At 35.0% G+C, this 17,429-nt stretch overlaps 2 protein-coding genes across 3 annotated transcripts in view; one reads left to right on the top strand and one right to left on the bottom strand.

Moving 5' to 3' along the window:
• Window positions 1–105: 105 nt before the first annotated feature.
• Window positions 106–10,520, bottom strand: LOC127855936 (uncharacterized). The gene is made up of 7 exons (XM_052391852.1): window positions 10,152–10,520; window positions 9,581–9,686; window positions 6,046–6,179; window positions 4,755–4,851; window positions 4,218–4,318; window positions 1,688–1,814; window positions 106–721 (listed from the first exon to the last, which is right to left on the bottom strand). Exons 1-7 carry the CDS (start codon window positions 10,316–10,318, stop codon window positions 668–670), a joined length of 786 nt encoding a protein of 261 aa, XP_052247812.1. The 5' UTR covers window positions 10,319–10,520; the 3' UTR covers window positions 106–667.
• A 5,467-nt stretch (window positions 10,521–15,987) lies between these two features.
• Window positions 15,988–17,429, top strand: part of LOC127855671 (lactadherin-like) — a 3,049-nt gene continuing 1,607 nt past the window's right edge. The window contains exons 1-5 of one of the 2 annotated variants that reach the window (XM_052391426.1): window positions 15,988–16,154; window positions 16,291–16,441; window positions 16,632–16,886; window positions 17,121–17,286; window positions 17,359–17,429. The exon at window positions 17,359–17,429 is cut by the window's right edge and continues 143 nt beyond it. In XM_052391426.1, coding sequence (XP_052247386.1) covers window positions 16,079–16,154; window positions 16,291–16,441; window positions 16,632–16,886; window positions 17,121–17,286; window positions 17,359–17,429 — 719 coding nt within the window. In that variant the 5' untranslated portion in view covers window positions 15,988–16,078. Of the gene's footprint in view, window positions 16,155–16,290; window positions 16,442–16,631; window positions 16,887–17,120; window positions 17,287–17,322 lie in introns of both variants that reach the window. The other variant, XM_052391425.1, reaches the window with a different exon arrangement.

Below are 17,429 nucleotides of genomic sequence, written 5' to 3'. Positions count from 1 at the left end.
TCCATGGACAAAACATATTGCAGCTTCTGGATATACAGCGACTGCATTTGAGAATTTGAGATAGGCGGTATTTGTGTCCTTAAAATGTGTAAGAAACGAAAAACGAAATTTAATCTATATTTAATTCAATACGAACACTTTAGCATAGAACATTATTATAAACGGGTATCACGGTGCATTTTGTTTTGCAAATCAACAATAACAATAAATACGTTCACCTACATAATCTGTAATATTGCATACATTTACAGTTATATCTTATATTTGATGCACCAATACAACACGAAAAGCACTGTATACCTTTCCGAATTGACCTCTCCATGAATTCATAATTACACAAGGTGTTTGATTAGGTTAATTAGCTGGAAAAATACAAGCGATTATCAATCCATGAATTAGTGTTTATGATTTTTTTTACAACATTTTAATTAATATGGCGTAGGTTATTATTTTTATACTGATAAACTACAGTTTCTCGTAGAGTATTCATAACACAACATCAGACATCAGTTCAGACGTGAACTGTATAAGTATACATGTACGTACATTACATATGTAGCATCTGCTATAATAATTTATATGCTGTGAATTTGTTATGTATATAAGTATGCAGACAGAACGTTGGATTTTGAGTCTCTATTTTGCATTGATCATATTCTTTGTTGGCCTATATACTCTCGTAGGCACCACCCTTGGTTTCGGAAAGTGGCTTCTTGCCGCTCTGAAAAATAACATATATCTCACATTATGAAAATGTTTAGCACAAACCTTTCTGTTTATTTAAAAACGTATGTGTACTGAGTCAAATATATTGCATACTTTTAAAATTATCGGAATGAAACTTAAAATGCATCTTCAGTTTCAACGTTTCCATCAGAGAAAGCAACACCTAAAAATCAGTAGGCCTAATATGACCAATTTATGACCTCTTTTTCACTTAGAAATTTTGTTTCATGACACGTAAAAGTTCAAAACCCACCAACGCTCTTTAACGTGAACAAGTTAGTTAACTAAGCCTCACTTTAAGAAAAAGCAATAAACTTTAACCACGTTTTGCATTTGGCCAGCATTATGTCCATTTCTAAAGCATTACTAAACCTTTTTTGAATATCAAATAGCTTCAATATCAATAATATTTACTTAAAGTACATCTTTACTGTCAGCGACATCATCAAGCAAGTCTGTTTTGTATCATGACAGAAAATTAAAATACACCTCCAATTCTTCATCATCTCTTTTAATGTATGACAATCATATACGTAACAGCATATTGTTCACAGATTTGCAAAATGACAGTTTTCAGACAATTGTCATACTTCAAAAGAAAGCATGCAATAATTTTCGAACAGGCGAAATAGCGCTCCCTACTTAGAACATCTTTATACATTATATTTTGTTTTCGATTATCATCTGTTGAAATCGGTATTATAGCACGTATACCACCTTTTATCGCTCATGTGAAAACTGCGTTTGTTTCTAACAAATAATACGCTGGTAAACTTGAAAGCTTGACAAGCTCAGCGTTAGAGCATTTAATGTTTCTCGCGAATGTCAATAATTTAAAACATTGAGAAAACATTTTTAATACACTCTTTTCTTGCTTTACAATAACAATTGTTTTAAATAATCCCAAATAGTAAGTCCCTGTATAAAAGATACTAGAGTAATTTATGTTTTAAAACCATACTTTGAAATATCCTGGAATGGAGAACCAGAACTCGTGGTTAGGACACAGCCGGGCTCCACTCTCTTTCTTGACGAACGCTTGATAGGCCACACCCAGCAAAAGGTACCCACCAATCAGACTGAAGAGACTGAAACCAGGAGGGCGGTGGGAATATCATAACTTGAATACATTTATAAGCACCTATGAGCCGCGCTCTGTGAAAATTGGGTTAAATCCATTTGCGTAAAGTGTCGTCCCAGATAAGCCTGTGAAATCCGCACAGGCTAATCAGGGACGACACTTTCCGCCTAAACTTGACTTGTGCTAAGAAGAGACTTTATTTTAACGAAAAATATAATTAAAGCGAAAAGTGTCGTCCCTGATTAGCCTGTGCCGCCCATATACAAAATAAACAGCATACGATTCCCCACATTTACAGGTTGTGTGCACCATCGTTATGAGATTTTATAATCCGCGTCCTGCGAAAATAAGTCTTAAGCAATATGTTGCAAGTCTGCTTTTCTGTATTCTATAGAGTAATGCAAGGTTTCATGATATTGTTAGTGGGTAGGGTTCGCTTCAGACCAGACTGCGCAGATCTTCAGGCTGGTCTGTAGCTACGCGGTCGCCAGTAGCATATGACCCATTAATCGCACGACACGGCTCATATATCAATACATTAATTAAGAACAAATGTCTATAAATAAGTATTTATATACTGTACAATAAATTATATAGAATATATTAAATATGCTATTCTTAATGTGGATACTTTTTACCACTAAATATAAGCTCAATTTGTGTGTCAGTCGTGACAATTATGATGTTGTACCTGAGATTATTCCGAGTATAGCATCAACTTTATTTTCATGTGAAACAATCTTGTTTATGTTAGGAAAAGTTTATTCGTATGTGAAATGTTTTAATTCGAAAATCGTGTTTTCAAAATATATGTATAAATAAACAGTTGTTGTCATGATGAAACAAAGCCCTCTTGCAGCCCAGTATTAAACACTGTATTAATAATTTATTATACTGGACCTACCCACATTATGATAAGCCTCCAAAATAAATACCTATAATAAACATGAACACATATCCTTTATTGTATGCTTTCCGGTGGTTTATAGAGAAATATCAGTGAATTAAAACTGTTTATTTAAAGCTTTCCGGTGGTTTATAGAGAAATATCAGTGAATTAAAACTGATAATTTCTCTTTTTCAAACAGTGAAAATTATCAGTGAGAATTATCGATAATTTTCATTGTTTACTGTGAAATGAAGCCATTTTTTACGAAATGGCGTCATTATCCCAGCAAAATTCGTTAGTTAAACTCTTGAACGATACTAGTGATCACAGAATATATATTTTCACTCGTGGCTGCGCCACTCGTGAAAACATTATTTTCTATGATCACTCGTGAATTTAAATCGATAATCCACCGGATCCAACTAATATCCTCTATTTCACTGTTTCAAACAGTGAAAATTATCAGTGAAAATTATCGATAATTTTCATTGTTTACTGTGAAATGACGCATTTTTTTTGTTGACAAAATGACGTCATTATCCAAGCGAAATTCTTTGATTAAACTCTTTAACAATGTATATTAACTGTAAAAAAAGCACAACATAAAAAGAAAATTTGTTGGATTTGGTGGAATATCGATTTTAATTCACGAGTTATCATAGAAAATATATATTTTCACTCGTGGCTGCGCCACCCGTGAAAATATTTTTTTCTATGATCACTCGTAAAATTAAAATCGATAATCCACCATATCCAACAAATATCCTCTATCTATTCATTTGCAATTGTTTATTCCTTGTATTAGTATGCACTATTTAGATAGAACAGCTAGTCATGACAAAAGATGGCATTAATGTTGTCCACGCCCTCAGTAAGGCCACATAGTACGTATGAGCCGTGAAAAGGAGGTTTAATGCATGTGCGAAAAATGTCGTCACAGATTAGCCTTTGCAGTCTGCACAGGCTAATCAGGGACGACACTTTCCGTTTGTATGGTATTTTAAGTTTACGGAAAGTATCTTTTTAGCAAAAATCTAGTTTGGTGATAGGTGTCGTCCCTGATAAGCCTGTGCGAACTGCACAGGCTAATCTGGGACGACACTTTCAGCACATGCATTAAATCCCCTTTTAAAAGTGCACGGCCCATATACAAATACGCACATAAACCAATTGATGTCCCGCCACTTAAAACGGTTTCCTAACAAATACTGCAACACAGTCTTACATATTCTTTTCGACACAAAACTAATTCAAACTTCAAGTTTACTGATAACAAACTGGTATTGTCCATAAATACCTTGTATATTAATTGTCCAGTGTCGTTGCATTTCTGATACAGAAAAAAAACGTGGTATTAAGCACTGGAAAACATTCGTGCAAGTGATTTGTGTCAACTGTGTTTCTAAGGTTCTTTAAAGTAACTGAGATAGAGCTGTTCCTGAAGCGATGACTTACTAACTTAGCATTGAAAAATCACATCAACTGCATAATCCCACACATACAAAGGCAAAACGCTCTTACACAATAGCGAAGATGGCTCCGCCTCCAAGACCCGCAGAAGGAAGGGCAGGATCAATTTTGGGCGCGTACGCACACGCCCACTTGCTGGCCAGCGTCATTTTCTATGGGAGAAAAAAAATACAGAAACATGCACAGTATATGTACTTACTACTGACATTGAGGGCCTCTTTTAGAACTCGCAGTAACGATATCAACAATCGTATTTCTTGTGTTCGCTATTTTATATTTTGTGGTTTCCGTGGTACTAGTACATAGAGTGGTGACTCCATGCGAATGTCTATGCAGACAAAATTGATGCACTCATTACTCCACTTATTTACAGAACTAAAACAGTATTACTTTGAAATGGTATTCTTTTTGCCGAAGCACGTTAACATGTTTAGTGTCACATGAATATTAGAAAATGCTCTGCACATGCTATTAAAGCTGTATTTCTACTATAATATACATTATTCTTATTCTATAATATACATTACTCTTATTCTGTAATATACATTATTCTTATTCTATCTACGACACAAACTAAGTCACCCGTACATAAACGATCGTGTCGTTGTTGATGTCTTGTTCCCCTTGAATGACTAAAAAGTCGAAGACGGAACTGTCGAGGCACTGAAGACTTATTTCTGCTGACCTGAAAATTGAACAGGCATATGGAGGGCACACCATACGTCGTCCAAGATAAGCTTGTGCCGACCGCGCAAGATTATCTATTACGACACTATTTGCATAGACGGGGTTTTCGTTTAGAAGATTCTTCATTTTAACGAAAAGATCTAGGGTTGCGGAATGTTTCGTCCCTGATTAGTCTGTGCTACTGCTTATACGTTAAACCCCCTTTACATAGAGCGCATCCCGATTAATTCTCGATTAATTAATTAATTTTAATTGCGCTTGACAGCTCTGCCACACACATATGTAATAAAATCGCATTTTTTGCAATGTTCATACAATGCATTACATTAAAACGATAATCAAAGCAACCAACTAAAGTTCAAATTCTTTGATGAGTGTAAGTTTGTACCTGAACTCGCACTTACAATTTATAAGCACACATACGTATGTACATGCATAAAGACTGAAACAATATCCCCGCTTTAAGAATGGGTACCCGTGAGCTGATGTTTTACACAAGGTGTGTGCGGCTGAAACGTTAGAACACATATGTATACAGATGTATTCCGTATTTGTATTCGATAAGTGCTTTAATGGTCATTGTCGGCTCGGGAAATACAATGTTCCACCGCCACGGAAAATACGCTTAAAGGCACCGTGTCAATATTAAACTGTACCCAAGTTTTATTCCCGCTTTAAATCCCATGTCGTAAAACGCGCTACTGAATATGGAAACAATATTCTATTTGAACAAAACCTGCTTCAACATACTTTTTATTATGATTTTCGATAAAATTCGATAATTTTACGACGATCAATTTAGCGTAAGTTTGCTGGGTACGTTGTTAGGAGTACATTTTCCGTTCCCGGGTTACATGGTGGTATGCTTAAGAGTACCCGTGGTACTTTTAAGTAGTACCCGAGCCGACAATGGCCAATGGAGTCAAAAGTGAATGCAAGTGTGTCGGAGAGTCCACATGGGGAAGGTTGTGAAAAGTATTGGTGTTGAATGTCTGAGCGCACATGGGCATACACATGTTAATGTTTTCTCGTTGGATCGCCCGAATGAATAGACCAAAACTTATTAAATTAGCAGTAATTGCATGTTTCACGATTTTGCCAGAGGTGTTGGTGTATACAAACTGTATGTTTTAATCGTAATATCTCCCTTTCCCCGCATTGGATATCATTAACCACATATTTGTGGTTGTACCTTTGAAAGCCGTCTTCCGTCTTGGTGTACGTCAGTTTCAGCGTTCCGTTAACGTCGACAGAAAACTGTGCGCTGTCTTCAGTTCCGAGATTGAAGTAGAGATCGCTTGGAAAACCGTGTCGTACCATGCACACCTAAAAACAGAAAGTAAACGGGTCAATAAACTATATGCTACAATCTAATCTATATAATCATCAAAATACAGCAAATGTGTTGTATCACTTTTTAATTTGTCAATAACAATCAGTGCGATAGAAGAAGTGTTCGACGCATTTTCACCATTTAGTATCAATAAAGTTCCTTGTGTGTTTGGTATTTTATAGCTTTCCTGAAATAACAGCTTAAGAAATAAAATAATTTTGATTGATGAGTGAAGTTTTCTGCGGGTTATGTTTCTAGGGATTCATATATATTTGCCACATCTAGCATTATTAGTACCGGTAAACATCTGCGATTGCTCATTCTTTATTTGTGTCGACTTTTTCAATCACAAACGGACAGCATAGTAACCATTGAGTGCAATTAAGAAAATACTACGAAAAGGTACACTTGAAATACCTGAGCTATACCGATAAGTAAATTGGGTAAAGTGCATGAATGATCTATTGAAAAAATGTCTTGAATGATGTATGTAAAACATGAATGACGTATGTTTTAATAAGTTGAAGCAAACGTTGCGTGGCGAACGCAAATAATAGGTGTGCTTAAACTTAATATTGGACTTATCATTGCGTAGATAAGATAGGTGAATACAAGGTAACGAGCTTAGTGAATTGACGAATGTGTGGGGCACTTTTAAGTTTAAAGGGGCTTTTTTCACAGATTTTGGCATGTATTGAAGTTTGTCATTAAATGCTTTATATTGATAAATGTAAACGTTAGATATAAAAAGCTCTAGTAAAAAAATATATTGCAATTACAGAAAGGAAAAAAGTAACCCTCAACTGGGCTCGAACCACTGACCCCTGGAGTAAACGTCTATCGCTTAGACAACTCGGCCATCCGTTCTCATACATATAGGATCTGGAACGAGTTGTTATATCATACCATATTTTATTAAACGAGTTCATTAATTTTGTTAGTAAGCGAGCCTTTGGCGAGCTTACTAACGTATTTCCTGGACGAGTTTAATAAAATATGGTATGATATGACAACGAGTGTCAGATCTTTTTTATCACATGCTTTTGAATGAGCAAATTAAATATAGAGAATAATAGGTAAGTGTTGATTATAGATCAGGTTTATCATGCGAGGCTTAGAAAACAAAAAGCACGAGCCTTGGCGAGTGCTTTTTCGTTTTCGTGCCGAGCATGAAAAACTTGATCTATAATCAACACTAATCTATTATTCTATTTATCCCACTTTTTATTCAGTAAACCTTTTTATTTAAACAAAATTAGTTTGACTGGATAATTTCGCTGGATATATGACGTCATTTCGTCGAAATATTGACGTCATTTCCTGCCGTTGATTATAGATGATATTTAAAGGGATCTTTTCACGCTTTGGTAAATTGACAAAATTGAAAAAAGTTGTTTCAGATTCGCACATTTTCGTTTTAGTTATGATATTTGTGAGGAAACAGTAATACTGAACATTTACCATGCTCTAATATAGCCATTATATGCATCTTTTGACGATTATAAAACCTAAAAATTATAAAGCGTTGGAACGCGAAACGATTGAATAATTTGGAGAGTTCTGTTTTTGTCGTTAAATTGTGTATAACTACGAAGATTGCTTATATAAGGTATAAAATACGTCCAGTATGGGTACTCGGCGGAATAGCTCAGTAGGCTAAAGCGTTTTTACTTCAGGACTCTGGCAGGACTCCAGGGGTTACTGGTTCGAAACCTGCTCCGGGCAATGTTCTTTTCCTTTTTTAAATTGTATTCTTGATTTTTTACTGGAGCTTTTACGATCTTATGTTTACATTTATCAATATAAAGCATATAATGAATAAGTTAAAAAAAATGCCAAAATCTGTGAAAAGGCCCCTTTAATCAACGGGGCTTTAATCAACCGAATTCGCTGTAAAAGTGGGATAAAAATATTTACGCAAACACAATGATAAATCCCGAATGTTGTTTACATTTCGTGACGTCAATTGACGTTGCAACGTCATTTCAGCAAAATGACAAAATGCGATTGGTCAATAAACGAAAACTAAGCAAATGAAAACGCTTAAAAATGTTGTATTACACATGTGTAATAAAAAAATATGTAATGGTTGTACTGCATGGGAATTATATTAATGATATGTATTAGTGGAATTATCATTTTGATTGATAAATAATCATATTATAACGAAAAATCAATTTTTCAGAAAAAAAGTCACTATCAAATATATATATAACAAGGTATCCAACTCAAAATCACCCGAAAACGGGATGCATCGCTTTGAACAGCCATAACTGCATCAATTGTGCAGCGATTTTCACGATTTCGGTCTTATTCAACGCAGAAATGAATTGCCTTTCTGAAAATGTACATGTCTTGCAATATTTTTTATAAATGCTGGGTCAACTTTTAACACAACTCGCATAACCTACTTAACATCGATCACACTGGTTAAATGACTGAAATCTTCACGGAGTAAAGGGCATTTTCCCTACAAAGTTCACGGACCTCGATACCATAATTCAATAAAACGTATGAAAAAAAAATTCTTACCGTGCTTGACGTTGCATTATGCATCAAAACTAACTGTCCAGCGTTGTTTGAAACCTTTGTTTACATACATTTCAACTAACCGACACTTTAAACACACGAGTGATTTCATTGGTCCAATGCGAAGGTGTGTCTTTACAACTGAAGATTTCATTCATTAATTCTGTCTGATCGGTGTCAAGTAGATTACGCGAGTTGTGTATCGTGTTATTTCTTAAATTTGACCCAGCATTTGTTGTAATATAACAAGATATATACATTTCTAGAAAGGAACCTCAGTTCTGCGTTGAATAAGACCAAGATCGTGAAAATCGCTGCACAATTGATGAAGTTATGGCTGTTCAAAGCGATGCACCCCGTTTTCGGGCGATTTTGAGTTGGATACATTGTTATATATATATTTGATAGTGATTTTTTTTAAGAAAAGTTGATTGTTAGTTATAATATGATTATTTATTATTCAAAATGATGTTTTCACTAATTAATATCATAGCCACATGCTAACGACATGTGTGGGAAACAGGGTATAGCATGTGGTAAAATTAGTGTTGTATTTTATACTCTATATAAGCAATCCTCGTAGTGTCACAAAATTTAACGACAACAACAAAAGTCTCAAAATTATTAAATCGTTTCGCGTTGCAACGCTTTATGATTTTCAGTTATTTTAATCGTCAAATGATGCATATTATGGATATTTTAGAGCACGATAAATGTTCAGTATTACTGTTTCCTCATAAATATTATAACTACAACGAAAATGTTCGATTCTGAAACATTTTGTTTTAAATTTTGTCAATTTACCAAATCATGAAACGGCCCCTTTAATGCGGAAACTGTTGCGCGTGGAATGCTAAAAACTTACCGACACGTTTGTACATTCTGTGTTGTTCTTGGGTCCCACGTAGGAGAAAGGTGTGCACGGATTCCACGAGTAGACGTCACCGTGATTGTCAGTCTTGTTACTGAAACTGACGAATAACAATAACGTTAATTTGACATCCAAAGGCCAAGAGTCGAGTTGTAATTATTTTATGTTAAAATTCAAAATCAGCTCTGTTAAACAATTTGCAAGAGTTCATTCTTTCTGTGTTAAAACTGCTCCAATTTCCAGATGATGTCACGTACACATGTTCTGTAGTAAAACATTTTATTTGGTGTATTTATGTTTTTAAGCGAATTTTTCACTTTTGTTCAGACCATGGTTTTGTACAGGAATTCTGACAGACGTGTTCATGTATTTATCATTTATATGCATGTTAATATATAGTATTTTTCGTACAGGTCATTGTGATACTTGTAGACAATATCAACCTATATTCATAAATATATTATTTATTGCTATAAAAATTAAAAACATTTCAATAGCAACAAACACATACTATTATAATCAAATGGAAAAATTGATACAATTGGTGAACTTTTTTAAAACTTACTTTGGAAAGCCGTCGTTTCTAGAAAGTGACGTCAGATTGACAATGACGCCATCGTCGTATACGCATGCGCACGGCGTCAGTGTTGTACACTGTCCCACCTGACCCCTTATTTCCGCGATAGAGATCGCGAACAACACAAAAATTAAAGCGTTTGTTTTTAAACCCATTGTTAGTTTGTTTGTTGTTCCGCTAATGAGATTTAAATTAAAAAGAAAAAATATAATTTTAGAAAGAATGAAGTGTTTTAAAGAAATAAATTAATTCCATGAATAAAAAATTATAATATTGTATAGCTTCATATATCGCTTCACAGATGTGTCCTGGGTGTTAAAACAAAATGGCTGACCAACCAGAATCACATGGGTATACTCCATTTGTACTCAAATGTGATAGATAATTTATAGATAATTTATCAAATCTGGTTGTTATAATGTTTATATACATGTAAACTCGATGTGATTTTCACTATCGGTTTTAATCTTGTAATTTAATCTAACAGCGATAACACCACTTTTCCATTTAATTGATATAGTAGTTTGGTTTAATAAATCAAAATTAAAAGTATTGCTCAGATATTTTTTATCTGATCACGCGTCACGTAAAGCGACGATCCACACAATACCCATTGCAGAAATTGTTACTTATATTACTGACCAGAAAGAAACTTACATTATTTTTTAATCCATTTATATATGCAATGTAGTTTAAAAGAACGCTTTATTTTAATTAAGTACAAGTAGTAGGTTCTTATCAAGAGCACAATATTGTTTTATACCACTCGCACCAAGCAACGGCTTTCAAAGAGAAACTCAATCAAATGAGCCTTGTTCTGAGAAAACTGGGCTTAATGCATTTGCGTAAAGTGTCATCCCAGATTAGCATGTGCAGTCCGCACAGGCTAATCAGGGACGACACTTTTCGCTTAAACATGATTTCCGGTAAGGAGGGACTTCCTTTAAACTTAAAATACCATAAAAGCGGCGGACTGCACAGGCTTATCTGGGACGACACTTTACGCACATGAATTATGCCCAGTTTTCTCAGAACGCGACACAATTTATGCCTGTTTTGTATGCAGTACAATAATTTCAGTTACAGGGGCTTTTTTCATTGACCTTCATAAAACAACACATTTTGTCTATATGCATTAAAACTATCTTCCAAGATACGATTGAAAACTGCTTTTTCGTTGTATTATTCTGAGTCGATTTCAAAGAACTCATAGAAAGACACACGCTTAATCGGCTAATGCTTTATTGCATAAATCAATACATGTATATCTTACGGAGGATTCCGCAGATAGTCGATATATCACGATTGAGAAAGACTGTTTCAAAAGTTATTTCATTTGATTCATGGTTAAGGGATAGAGCATATCCAGTTCAATCAATTCGTGTAAAATATTATATAAGTGAGAAATGGACCTTTTGCTGATTACTGAAATTAGTCTTCAAATGTCGGCAAAGAATATGGCTATTGGCAAAAAGTTGTTTCGATGTGTAGAGAGGTAAGCAAACACGTTGGACAAAGTAATTCAGGCATATAGCATTATAGTTAATTTGCATTTTAATTATTCTCGGATTCGCAATCCAATATGTTAAGATATCTACATGATCACTTCCTATGTTATGCAATTTCCACCTAATTAAATCAATCACAACATAAAACGCTTGCTTTCAATATATACAAGTTGCTGCATGAACTAAAAACATTTGCTTCTTGCCCATCTAATATATACTTTGGTATCCATTCCAAATAGATCGAGCAAATGCCAAAAAGGAGGCTCTAAGAACATGTAATAGCGCTAATACATGGTTTGGCAGTTTATTACAAATATATATGATAATATTATTGTGATAAGACTGTCTTATCCTCAACCCCTGTACGTCGATAATCCAAACTGAGTAGAATAATTCAAACTGAAGAAAAAAATGGCGACAGAAATAAAGACTCCAGTCATTTATTTCTAAGAACACGTTTATTTATGTTTAGTTGTGACATAATAAACGTTTCTTTTTGATAAAATGTTATTTGCCTGATACAATGCGCTTATAAACCCATATCAATTAAAAAATACGTCGAAATAAAATGAATATGTTTGAAAATCTGGAAAAAGTAAATGAAATTGTCGAAAAAGATAATTCCAAACTAAAATTAGAAAGTCGAACTGCCAGATGTCTTTATGTAAAGATCTATGTAAAATTAACACTCTTGTAAAATATTTCGAGATTTACTTAATTGCTGACACCAAAAGCATTTTAGCACATTGTTAAGCAATCGTCATAAAAATGATTGTGTTTTCTTTTCGTGTAAAACTTTTTTCTTTTTTTTCTTCTTTTCTTCTTCTTCGTCTTGAAATGACGACTCAAATTCTTCGTCATGCCGATCGATCGCCATTTCCGCCAAAGAAGTTGTACTGAAAAATGTATATTTCATAAAACTGTAATCAAATGTTGAAAATAAATAAGCATTTTCATACGAATGCCTCTATCAGTCTCTGGTCCTACCACGTAGAGCGAAATAAAGAAAATACTATGTGCCCAAGCCCCGGCTCTAAAAATATTTGCCACCAATTTAAGGAGCAAATCGACGGTATTTCCCTATATAATGAAATATCAAATATTCAAAATTACAAAAAGTCCAAATTTTATTAACATAAAATCGGAAGGAATAATACGTAATTGATGAGATCGGAAAGAAAAAACACAGAAACACACATGTGTTAAAAGTAAAATTTAAAGGACATTTATGATATGATTTGGCATGTCTCTGTTACAGTTTCGTTCGCTCTTTTGTCAATTAACGTGTAAATAATTCAACACATAGGTCGCATTTCATGAAAATTAGCTTTTTCCGAAGACAAATTTATCGTTTTTTACTAGAAAACTATTAAATCATTGCAAAACTCAAAACGCATGTGTGTGCCAGACATTCATTATCACATGTGTAAAAAAATTACGTCCTTATAGTTACTAAATTAGCAGAAATGATAAAATAATCACCAACCTTTCAGTTTCAGTTTCAGTTTCGGCCGACATTTTTTTCTTCAGTTTGAATTATCCAACTGAGTTTGGATTATCGACGTACAGGGGGTAATCCTTCATCGTGCATTATCTATTAGATCGGCAAGAATGCAATGTTTTTGTTAATGCAGCAAGTCCTCAAGTTTCCAAATGGGTTGTTTGTATATTTCTGTACATTTTTAGAATGAATTAAACTTCGTTGAATCGCGCTACAAACCCAGAGTTTTAACTAATACGAAATTCAGTTGTTGAAAAACATTAAAAAAATATTAACCCTGTAGATTTCCATCATTGGCGCGTTTATTAATGTATCTAAAAAGATGTGGCGCCAGTGACGAACAGCTGTGTTTACAGTGAAATAAAGTCCAACCATACTTTAACCGTATTTTTTTAAATAAACACAACAGCAGAAGTAGTTTCTGTGGAGATACATTTACGATGAAGTACATGAAAGTCATACAAGTTATACACGATATTTCATTGGGAATAGTTCATGGCTATACGGAAAGTGTAGTATGATGAAACCTCTATCATCCATTTTAACGTACATGTAAATTTATGGTTAAGAATGTGAGGATATTGAAATGGTGACACAATCTCATTACTTGCAAGTATTTGAATAAACTTGTATTTGGAAAAAGTTTTGAAATGATTAATAGTTCATGCTGAGTACAAGCATGAAAACTGTCAAAATTTAGTGTTCGCTACATGAAAGTGGAAAATGTATAAGTGATGGAGGTAGCTGATGAAACAAGACAAAGTACCTGTTATTAAAACATTTGAATCTATTTTCGACAAAACTTGAACATGGTGATAGTATATATCCAAAACAAATAGCTCGCCCATGACCAATCGAGTTTAGCAAGTGTTCACGCATAAAATCGAACGTCACCGTTGTACATTTTGTGTTCTGTTGGGGTCCCACGTTAAAAAAGTGTGCGTTGTTTGCACGCGTTTGTGTCGCCGGAAGTATCGCTTTTATTGATTAGACTTGCTTTTGTATATTTCAAGTCCCAATAAATGTGAGCATGTACAAATTTAGAATTAACCTTTACAAAAGACATTTTAATGTCTAGAAAAGGTGTGTTATACATGTTAAAACTTCATTTAAACCTCGTGGGAAGAAATTATTTGATTTTTATGCTCCCCCAAAATAAATTTTTTTTTTGGGGGGGGGGCATATAGTCGCCGCTTCGTCTGTCCGTGTGTGTGTGTGTCCGTCCGTGCACAATTTTTGTCCGGGCTATTTCTCAGCGACTGACCGGAATTCAATGAAACTTTATGGGAAGCTTCACTACCATGAGGACATGTGCATATTATCAGTGGGTTCTGGTCGGTTGATTTTTCACAGAGTTATGGCCCTTTGAAATTTTCCATAAACTGTACATATTGTGCAATTCTTGTTCCCCAACTACTAGACGTTTCCTTTTATCTGAATATATAGTGCAATATTGTGAAAAAAAACTTTGGGGAGCATCACCCGTCTCCGACGGTTTCTTGTTTACACTGTTTCAAATAGAAAAATTGTCCAACAAGTCAAACTGTGTTTAAACATCATCATTAAACTTTTTAGAGGTACATTCATATCAACACTCAATAAGGCATTATTTGGCATTTTTACTGTTTGTGTCATTGGTTCCCGTTTATATACGCAATTTTGACACAACGATGTTATGTTACGTTAAATGTAATTACAATATATACTGCGTGGATTGTGGTAAAATTTTTTTTACCAAATGTTTCTTGGTGGATATCTGTATCGCATTGTTCTGAATGACTTTGATTGCCTTTGCCAGGTTGCAGGATCACTTGACTTTGTGGGGTTCCCCCTTTTAACTTTAGTGGATGTAAAGTTTTGTAAACCCAACGGTGAGTTGTGCTTTATTTTTAATAACTTTTTAAAACAATTTTTCTTCAGAATTTCAAGTAGTGCATAAAAGACAGTCTTTTATGCTGCTTATTGCAATGTGAAATACATCAGAATTACTTTCTTTAATAAGCATGTGTTCTTGTACAAAAATTAGATATATACAGAATTCATGCTAACGGTAATGTTGCACGCAACGTGAAATTTCGCCACCGGTTTCAGACGTATTCTAGGATTTATCCTTGCATGTAAAGATATCGGCATAAACTTGAAAGAAAAACTGTCATTTATGCACTTAAGATTTTTTCAAATGTATTTCAATAACTTGAGATATTTGTAACAATAAAGTTTAAAACAGTGTGTGTACATTCTTTCCAGTCCGTGAGTAACCCCCTGAAAACCCCGTTGATCCTTCACCCTGTGTACATATTATAATAGTACCGATAAGGGCACATAGTGCTGCAATCTATCCGTTCAGGGTCTTGAGTTCGAGTCCCACTGGTTAGTAGTTTAGACAGAAACGACATAAGAGTTTACATGGGTATATGTTTAAAGGGAAAGATGCATTGCTTAATGGATGAATACATTTAGGGGAAATACCGTCGATATGTCTCTTTAAAATAGAATAAAATCTTTGTATCATACTGCTTAGTCATGTGTCTTGTTACTAATTTTATTCATGCTTTAATTCAGGAAGTCGGTCCACAGCTTATCTCGCGATGAAGTTGTAAATACCAAGTCGTGGTTACGTTTCCCTCACGAATGTAAGGGTCAGCACGCGCAAATCATCTAACATAATCCTCCACCACACATCGAGATGCGGTCAGTGGATCGAACTCTCCGGTTCTCCGGATGTGGTCGATACACAGATTAGTAAAATACGAGCTGTTTGTTACCGGGTTCGATAAATTATAACCCATAGTATATTATAAAAACAAAGAGATAGATCTACATGCGTGTCAAAATAGTTAAGGCGTTCGCTTTTGTATAAAACGCATTTCGAGAATTAAGTTATTTCTGTACTTTTAACCTTGAGGATGAAGTATATTAAAATTATTTTCATATATGCCATTTATTTGGCGGTAAAATTTACACCAGGCTATACATATATAGGTAATGTTTGTATTTTTGAACACTAGATTAATCAGATTTAAAATTGACATTTCTTTCGGTCGTTGTTTGTTTCATTCGTTGGACAAAGGGTCGGTCTGTTCAGCTCTGTTTAACTGTCCGAAGATTTTCTATTCAGCCTGCAGCGGCTCTTTGGGTGTTAACAACCCACTGTCGGTGACGGATGCTCAACTATCGTCGTCGTCGGCGAGGGACGAGTTCACAGGAGCGGAACGGGGCCGCCTCAACTTGTCGGCGAACGGAAGCTATGCGGGCGGTTGGGCTGCAGGGTAAAGATTTACAGTTTCTTTGGTTTTATTGACTTCAAACAAAATTTTAATTTCGAGATGTATTTGGTCCATATGGCGAGGTTAAATAATTAACACACTGAAAACAAATAAAATAACACAAGTCGAGTTCTATCTACGAATGTTGGTTTTACAAACGCCTTAACACTGAACGACTACCACCGATTTGCAGAAACGGGGATTCCGAGCACTACATTCAAGTGAACCTTCTTGCGCCTTATGACGTCACGGGCGTGGTGACGCAGGGTCGCGCGGACAGACAGGAGTGGACGGCAACGTTCGAAATCCTGTACAGCACGGACGGTATCCACTTCCTACCAGTACCGGACACTGCGCGTGGCGGTGGGGCGAGGAGGTTCGACGGAAATGCCGACCAGGACACACTTGTCACCAACCTTTTCCCATCTGTTACTGCTAAATGGATAAGGTTATTTTTGTTGTTTTTGTAAAGTGTTTTCATCACAATGGTTGGCTTTTCTGCAAATTAAGTGCGTAAATCTTCAAATAGAAGTATAGCCAGTTGTCAAAAGCATGGATACTATAAAATGCATGCATATACTTGCATTTACTTATAATTAAAGTTTCTGACTGCTTTACCTTCTGGCCAAATACAAGTAGTTTTTAACCAATTAAATAATTTTATTAGAACGTTTGTTTACAGAATTCACCCGGTGGCATGGATGGGGTCTATTGCTCTGCGTTTCGACGTGTTAGGTTGCCATGCAAACACAGTCTTTACACAGGTGCAAACAACCTCATCTTTTAGTCAACCAACGAGTGCCAATCATCAAACAACTATGGATAAGCCAACACTTAACACTAAATACCTGACTGATGATCAGCCAACACTTAACACTATATACCTGACTGATGATCAGCCAACAACTGCCACTATTAACCCGACTGATAATCTATCAACAACTGCCACTATTAACCCGACTGATAATCTATCAACAACTGCCACTATATA

The sequence above is a fragment of the Dreissena polymorpha genome, chromosome 13 (genome assembly GCF_020536995.1).
Source record: "Dreissena polymorpha isolate Duluth1 chromosome 13, UMN_Dpol_1.0, whole genome shotgun sequence".
Taxonomy (NCBI): domain Eukaryota; kingdom Metazoa; phylum Mollusca; class Bivalvia; order Myida; family Dreissenidae; genus Dreissena; species Dreissena polymorpha.
Note: the sequence above shows the minus strand (reverse complement) of the source record. Positions and strands in the feature narration are given on the sequence as shown.

What these genes read in the sequence shown, in the direction of transcription:
- LOC127855936 (XM_052391852.1), bottom strand. Translation starts at nt 10,318, where the DNA reads ATGGGTTTAAAAACAAACGCTTTAATTTTTGTGTTGTTCGCGATCTCT. An exon ending in AGAAACGACGGCTTTCCAAA is followed by an intron (nt 9,687 to 10,151) that starts GTAAGTTTTAAA and finishes GTTATTCGTCAG; the next exon opens with TTTCAGTAACAAGACTGACA. An exon ending in GGAGCCATCTTCGCTATTGT is followed by an intron (nt 1,815 to 4,217) that starts GTAAGAGCGTTT and finishes TCCTGGTTTCAG; the next exon opens with TCTCTTCAGTCTGATTGGTG.